Below are 8,174 nucleotides of genomic sequence, written 5' to 3'. Positions count from 1 at the left end.
CTTTTCGTGTAGAGTATCACTACAATCAGTACAACTTAACTGGCATAAATACATATATTAAAATAAGTATAAAAATATGTAAAATAGGAATGTGTGTAATTCTGTGTTTACTGAAATTTGTTTTCCTGTACAATTGGCCAAATTTCTTCTGTTTTCTTGACTTAATTGTGTCGACAGTGCAAGAGACGGTAATAGCCTAGTGGGTAACACACTCGCCTATGAACCAGAAGACCCAGGTTCAAATCCCACTTACTACCATTGTGTCCCTGAGCAAGACACTTAACCCTAAATTGCTCCAGGGGGACTGTCCCTGTAACTACTGATTGTAAGTCGCTCTGGATAAGGACGTCTGATAAATGCCATAAATGTAAATGTAAATGTAAATGTCCCCATCTCGGCATCCGTAGTCTCAAGTCTAATCTCGCGAGAAGTCAAACAGACACTTGAGGAGACTGTCGATAGTATCGATCTTGAGCGTCCCAGTTAAAATCTCTGGCTGCACCTTTTCCCACGATTCGAACGATACAGTGGGTGTCTCGGCCATGCAGTCTTGTCCAATTTGAGGACAGTAAATACGTATCAAGCATCACAGAACCCTTAAATGAAAAGACGACACTAAAGCGGTTTTACTTACATTTAGTCACATGAATCTAATCATCCTGTCAGTGATCGACCTCCTCCTTTCTTCTAATTATTTTGTGCCATGCCATAGCGTTTCCCCCCTATAAAATATATTACGAGCCTGTTAATAACTATTCTGTCAATTTGCGGTGACATTCCTACTCTGTTCCAGTCTCAACCAATCGATGGCAGATTCTATGCGTATCCTTGTGTGTGTAGCCATGTTCAGGTTAACGAGGGGATGCCAGTGTATGCGCCAGAACTCGCTTATTTATGCTGTTTCGAGCGCTCCAAACCAGGCCCAAACCAGTCGTCTAGCGGAAAAGGTAATTTTCACTTTAATGCAACGATCCGACGTCGTTAGCTGGTTAACTTCCTACCCGTATCGATGGCAAGAAGTTAACGCGCGTATGCATAACGCATGTAAACACCGATGTATGTTTGATGGGCACTGCGAAATAAACTATTTAACACGTTAACGCGTTTAAAAATGTGTATATATAATCGTAATGGTCCAAAATGTATAATTTCCTTGACTGAACCAGTTGTTTCTCATGCACGACGGTAGTTGGTAGTTTACACAACAACAGTAGACTCAGGTTTACTGGTTTACAAGAATTAAGCTGTGATGCGTTTTTCTACCTAATGCATTTCGTCACGTTTTCGTCATTCAGAATGTCCATCAACTCATCACTCCGGCAAGAAATGTATCACAGAATGCAAGGCCATGTTTTACACCATGCATCTGGAGGAGCTCTCAGCACAAAGTAGGACAGGTCTGTACGTCATCAATTATAAACTAGTTAGAAGCTAATGGGTCTGGTTTATTAACAACTTTTACAGTTACCAGGACCAGTAGGATGTGGTCATGAAAGACTATTCCATATAACAGCTGCTTGTGCTGAGAAGAATGCACTGCAGTTCAGGTAAAAAAAAAAAAAAAAAGAGGATACGTATTTTGTATTAATATTGTATTAGTAATTTGTGTTGTTCATTTAAAATAGGCTTTTATATGAATAATCTACCGATGTTAACATTATTTAATGTTTCATGTTTTTCAGTGAGCTCACTGAAGCAATGTATGAGAAGGTGGCAGATGAAACTTTGGACGCCTTAGCGGAGTACTTTGAGGATCTTACAGATGAGGACTTTACTGCAGTTGATTACGATGTTGTCTTCTCTGTAAGTCAATACACAAGTCAATAGAAACAAAAACACATTTTGTGTTTTTATCACTTCAAACTTTCACTGTGTTCGGCTTTTATCATCATTGTCATCATTATTATAATTATTATTATTTTACACGTAGTTCGTCATAATGTCCACCAGGGGCTGCTGTAGACATGCAGTTCATTAACAGCACTGGCTACAGACATTATATACTACTTTTTCATGTTGTCAGAGTAATTTACATCGATACATTTTTTATCAGCCACTCACACAACATGATGCACTACCTCCACGAACACATTCCAGATTTGGAAGCCTGCTTAAGACAAATTAGACAATATTTCTCGCAGATGAAGGATGATGATAAATTAACTAGCAGTGTCATACTAAACACGCCAGATCTATCCTGCTGAATATTTCTAATAACTTTTTCCTTTACAGTTCATAATTATCCTGATTATATTACCTACAATGGTTATATCAGTACTTGTTAGTGTGGTCCACACTTACGAGTTTGTGGGTCAGCAGGTTGACATCCAATCAGATTCCATGATTGAATTCATGCCCTGAAGGCAAAACATAAAAAATTGACAGATAAAGTGAACCCATAGCTTCTCTCAGTCAGCGAGATGAGGTCCCTCTGTCTGGCCCCTGTTGCCATCGCAGTTTTGATTCCTGTCCCACTTCAGCATTTGCAATTAGGGCTTCACCGCGGGTGGGACCAGACAGCAGACCAAGGAGAGCCGCTGCATCTGTCAGGCTGGACGTGTCCCCCATGTGCCTCTGACCCAGTACGGAGCATGATATGATGCGGCTGATTATATAAAAATATGATTTTTTCAGTAGCAAGCAACAGAATCGTTATATCAAACCAGTCAGAAATTCTACATTAGTCTACATTATTTTGTCATCCATGTTGCTATGTGATTATTCCACTATTATTTTTTTGTTAATATTATTTTTGTCAGGATTCTGTGAACCCAAGTTGGGCTTTTATTGGGATCAGTAGTTCCTCTCTTGTAGAATTTATGAGATCAGGTCTTCAGCAGCTGGGCACAGATTTAAAGCGCTCATATGGTGGAAGGACAGAGGCAGAGATTAAAAGTGTAGGAAGAGCTTATCCCATAAACAAGTCAGAATGTCAACACCCCGGCATGAAAAACTGAAGAGAGGAGCTGAACCTCCCGCCATGAGAGGGGATGTTAACGTGTTAGTGGGTCAGAAGAGTCAAGGCTTTCTCAGTATAGTCTCAAAATAGATATTGTATTATATATAAAAATTGCACAGATTTTTACCAATCAGTAAATTATGTAGGTGTGGGACAAATGCTAAAAATTATATATATATATATATAAAATAAAAATAAACTGCTATTACTGCAGAAAAAACAAAGGCAGGAACCTGAGGGACATTTTCATCAGACAGCAACTGTCATGATCCGGTCCGGAAGGGGTTACTCCGGTCCGGAGTTTCACATTAGTCCTGTGTAATGTTTTCTAATCGTGTTCACCTGTGTGTGATTGTATAAAGCTGCCCTGTTCGTGTCTGTTCACCATCTAGTCCATGTTACATATTCACCTGTTGTCTCCCCTGTCCTGTTCATCACGTATTTAAACCCCTGTTTCGTGATGTCGTGCGAATTATTTATGACAAATTGAGCTAGGTACCAGAGTGCTTGGTTATAGTATAGTTCAGGTTTATGCAGGTTGATTCTTCACAATTAAATGCATGATGAAATTCAAGTTCTACCACTATATGACTACCACTAGGTAGGATGCAAAATGACATGCACCAAACAATTGTCATTAATTAGAAGAGCCAGCATTGGTTCAGCCAGTCCATCTTCATCAGTCTTCAGCGCTAGTAGACCCAGTGGACTGCGCCCTGCTCCTGTGCATTTACTGCGGTGATGAAGCGTAGCCTCTGTAATAGGTTGTGTCAGTGTTGCTCATGTTCTGGTGTCTTCCGGAGGCAGGAATTTATTTGCCTCCGTGGGTTCTTGAACACATTTTTCAGCCGTCTAATTAACAAGCGTGACGCCCGTGTGCCGCGTTGTTCTGTTCCTCGTCTCGTTCATTTTGTGCTCGACTGCATTTGTATGACTGGTCGTGTTTATGGGACATCACTACTGTTCAGTTATTGTCTCTTCATTATATCCTTCTCGCAACTGCTGAGCAAAGGGGGAGCAGGCCACTGATGATCCATGCTGGCAATACTGGTTTGGATGGTCGGTAATGGTGTAGGCACTGTCCCAGATCAGTTATAGCACCCTGTTAGTCTATTTGGTAGACTGACACTTTAAACTGGTTAATATTTGACTCAGACCAAGACACTGGTCCTGCTTGTCATTGGTGGTGGTGATGGCCAGTCGGAGGGACAAAGGTGGTGCTGTCAGGTTGATGGGTCATTCACACCCCTCCTCCCATGGACGATTTAATGTCACACAGCAAGCAGCCTGTCACGATCAGGACTGGGAGGACTTCTCCTCCAGCCTGGCAACTTCTGCTGCTTCAGAAAAAAAAATAAATTACATCTTCGATGAAACATTGCCTTGTCATTTACCCCCCCCCATCTTCCTCTGTCTCTGTGATGTCTGTACAGGCTTGAGTAATAAAGCTGTGGCTTTTTCAGCTGCGGACAGGACGGCTGCTGTCTGCAACCCGGCTGACGAATTGGGCCGCGTTCCCGACCTGGCAGCTCGTTCTCGGTTCATCTGCCATAAGCCACACACAAACACACACACACACACACACACACACACACACACACACACACACACACACACACACACACACACACACTTTACCTTCCGGACAGAAAACCTATCTCTCTCTGAGATAAAGTACAAGCTACTAATGTACAGCCATGAATGTTTATAACTGGGTGGCTCTGCCCTCTTAAGACACAACATTAATCAAACGATTTGGTTAATGAGATGCCACATGCTTTAAAAATTTGATTTAATGACAATTATGCCAACAAACAGACTCATACTTTGAGTACTAATGATGATAATTATGATAAGGAATTAGTTGTAAAGCACCAAGCACAGTAATATGGTCATGCAGCTTTGAAAATGCATATGCTTTTGATTCAAGCCCCTTTCTCTTGTGCTGAGTGTCTTCTTGCCATCCATCAGATCTCAAGTATCCCAGGCATTAGTTTCAATATTAAGTTGAGCTTTATTGTCATTTCAGCTACAAGCATGTTTGACAGTGAAACGAAAGTGACACCTTTTCTCCGGAACCTGGGGAAAGTTATGTACCGACATAAAGTGCACGTGTGTGACATCGACAGACCGGGCTACATAAAGTGCAAACATGGGACACAAGCAGCGCAAGAAAAACATGTAGACAAAAAGAAGACAGACAGTGCAAAACTTGTGTCCCTGAGCAAGACACTTAACCCTGAGTTCCTCCAGGGGGGACTGTCCCTGTAACTACTGATTGTAAGTCCCTCCGGATAAGGGCGTCTGATAAATGTAGTGAAATTAGTAATGAAGCTGCAAAAAATATATATATATATATAGTGTAAATACCACAAAGTGAGAAATTGAATAGTGCATTTATATTTATTATATTTATAATAAATATAAAAGAGGTTTTCTGTGTGTGTATATGTCAGTCCAAAGAGGAAAATACATGAGTGTTCATGTGTCTGATGGCCTGTGGAATTAAGCTATATCACAGTCTGGCAGTGAGGGCCCGAATGCTTTGGTACGTGTTTCTGGATGGTAAAAGGGTGAAGAGCGCATGTGAGGGGTGTGTAGATTCCTTCGCAATGCAGGTGACATTTTTACCAAACCTTAAAGTAGCAGGCAAACTGAAAGAATCAATCAATAAGAAAAAGGATAGATGGCGGTCTCTCGTGGCAATGGTGTGGTAGGGCCGGGACGCGGTGTGTTAACATATGTACGTTGGCGACACTTTCCTTGCTGGAACTCGTTTTTCTTTGTCTTGTGGCATGTAAAGGCAGACATGAATGCTTGTAGGCCTGTACGATGCTTCTGATTTGGTGCTAAAGCCTTACATGACATGGTTTGGCATGATGCACAGCACTGTTAGAAACATCATTTCAAGAGAGGTTTATTGCCACAGTATACCGTGCATTAAAATACTGTTTCACACAGACCCCCAATAGCGCAATTGTAAAAGAAAGAAAATAGACACTAAACTATACTACCATGAACAGGACAACATCATGCTGGATGCTTGTAAGTGGATATGTTGGATATTTTAATAGATATTAGATCTTACATAGACATGCGGTTCTTAATTTAACTTTAATGGCTTTCCGACATTTTATATAACCAGGCATCTTATATAACTTAATTAATATTATATAATAAGATGTTTTTTAAAAAATGGTTGGCTGGTTTTGAAGGAATTGTTTCAATCTGATTTCTTTAAAAACTACCTCTGAGGTTTGTTTATGGCCTTCTGAAACATGAATTTTTTTCTGAAGGTTGCTCATTTCTAATAGGGTTAGATTACCACATTCAGGATGGTTATTTTCCTGTAAATAAGAACCTTATAATGTACACATTCTAAAAGAAAAATTATGAATTTGCATTCTATGTGGCATTCTCCATTATTTAATAGTTAGAGGGTTAGGGGTGGCCTAGCAACAAAGGAAGCAGGCTCATAATCGAAAGGATGCAGGTTCAAATCCTGAACCGCCATGGTGCCACTGAGGTCCCGTTGAGCAAAGCACCATCCCCACACACTGCTCCCCAGGCACTTTTTATGGCTGCCAACTGCTCACCAAGGGTGATGGTGAAAAGTGGTTTCGTTGTGCCACTGTGTGCTGTGCTTGCTGTATCACAATGACAATTCTAAACACTTTCACTTAAATGCAATGCAGCTATGCTATCTTCTTTGGGCCGTGAGGTCAGTGGTGATTGGCGTTTTCCCTCTGCAGAGTGGCGTGCTGACAGTTAAGGTCGGGTGCGGCCACGGCACGTACGTCATCAACAAACAGACGCCCAACAGACAGATATGGCTGTCCTCGCCCAGCAGGTAGACATATACATGCATATGTTTGCCACAAGTGTTGACAGCATAGACGAAAACATTGAAAGTCTTGCTTAATCTTCTCTTCATTTTCCAGTGGGCCGAAGCGCTACGACTGGAGTGGAGGGCGTTGGGTTTACTCTCATGACGGCGTAGGACTTCACGAGCTGCTCTCTGAGGAATTTTCAGACCTCTTTAAAAACAAAATGGACCTTTCCCATCTGGTGCATTCCTGACTAAAAGTTACAGCTTGGAGTGGTGTCGTCACATCCCCGTCCTTAACATGTTAACACTGCACATGTGAGGGTTGGCAATTTGTGGCAAGAAATTATTAGCATTGTCTGAATTCCATGCCATTGTCAAGGATCTTTGGTGCTTGTGCGATATTTATATCCAAAGCCATAACCCTGTTACCGTTTCTAAGAGAGTCTGTGCTGCCTGTGTCTCAGTACTACCAAGAATATGTCCTGCAAACAATTAAAACAAATAATGCTGAATATGTTTGATATGGGTATGTTTTACATTCTTCCTTTCTGCAATATTATTTGTGGGGGCCACGGATCATGCAGTGTTGAATTTGTCAACTGCGTAAACAGGAACTCGGTAGGGGGACTTGAATAACCTGTTCCTCTGCTGTATTCGCACACCATTACCCTCAACAACAGATCGTGTCAACAATTTTATGAATCCCACATTTCCATGGGTGAGGATGTATTTGACGATCCCAATAAACAGCCAGTGTACTGTGCATGAATGTCATCGACCTTGTTGACTATTATTACATGAAGCAGGTCTTCTGGCATTGTAATGTGTGCTGTGCACACCCGTCAAATGACATTACATTGTTTGTGGTTGAATTTTTATGCATGGTTTTAATGGGAATCCTGAATTGTGGAGCTATTCAGTTGTAACGATATAGTACTTATAGGGGCATTGGTGGCCTAGCGGGTAAGAAAGGTTGCCGGTTCAAATCCGGTTCAAAACCGCCAAGGTGCCACTGAACAAAGCACCGTCCCCACACACTGCTCCCCGGGCGCCTGTCATGGCTGCCCATTGCTCACCAAGGGTGATTGGTTAGAGGACACATTTCACTTCCCTTTTTTCACTTAATAATCAATTAAAGTAACCTGTCTGTTGCCTCATTGCAGAGTCACTCTACTCTGCATTCACCATTTCAACTAACAGAAACAATCAGATGCTTTGAAACCGTCTGATCATTGAGCGTGTCACATTCCACTATAAAAAAAACATGCCGATTCATATGGCAACACTTGACACAATATTCCAGAAATAGCTTCTGGAAGTTTCCATGGGAACGTGGAGCTATCATTGGACACAGATGCTGATCTGTGTTCGAAAGTGGCACAGTGA

At 41.5% G+C, this 8,174-nt stretch overlaps 1 protein-coding gene across 3 annotated transcripts; it reads left to right on the top strand.

The window, feature by feature from the left end:
- The first annotated feature begins 764 nt into the window (after positions 1-764).
- On the top strand, positions 765-7,562 carry fxn (frataxin). 3 transcript variants are annotated; one of them, XM_028995065.1, is made up of 6 exons: positions 766-947; positions 1,296-1,388; positions 1,465-1,547; positions 1,683-1,803; positions 6,712-6,809; positions 6,901-7,562. In XM_028995065.1, exons 1-6 carry the CDS (start codon positions 807-809, stop codon positions 7,037-7,039), a joined length of 675 nt encoding a protein of 224 aa, XP_028850898.1. In that variant the 5' UTR covers positions 766-806; the 3' UTR covers positions 7,040-7,562. The 3 variants fall into 3 exon arrangements, with proteins under 3 accessions (XP_028850899.1, XP_028850898.1, XP_028850897.1); XM_028995064.1 differs by having other exon boundaries at positions 767-947; positions 1,296-1,397; XM_028995066.1 differs by lacking the exon at positions 1,465-1,547 and having other exon boundaries at positions 765-947; positions 1,296-1,397.
- Positions 7,563-8,174: the final 612 nt, after the last annotated feature.

This window comes from Denticeps clupeoides, chromosome 11 (genome assembly GCF_900700375.1).
Source record: "Denticeps clupeoides chromosome 11, fDenClu1.1, whole genome shotgun sequence".
Classification (NCBI taxonomy): domain Eukaryota; kingdom Metazoa; phylum Chordata; class Actinopteri; order Clupeiformes; family Denticipitidae; genus Denticeps; species Denticeps clupeoides.
This window is presented reverse-complemented; position numbering and strand designations above follow the sequence as displayed.

Bases quoted from the DNA above. Each gene is read 5' to 3' on its own strand.
- fxn (XM_028995064.1), top strand. From the start codon at position 807: ATGGCAGATTCTATGCGTATCCTTGTGTGTGTAGCCATGTTCAGGTTA. The intron at 1,804-6,711 runs GTAAGTCAATAC...TTCCCTCTGCAG, and splicing joins ATTACGATGTTGTCTTCTCT to AGTGGCGTGCTGACAGTTAA. The intron at 6,810-6,900 runs GTAGACATATAC...TTCATTTTCCAG, and splicing joins TGGCTGTCCTCGCCCAGCAG to TGGGCCGAAGCGCTACGACT.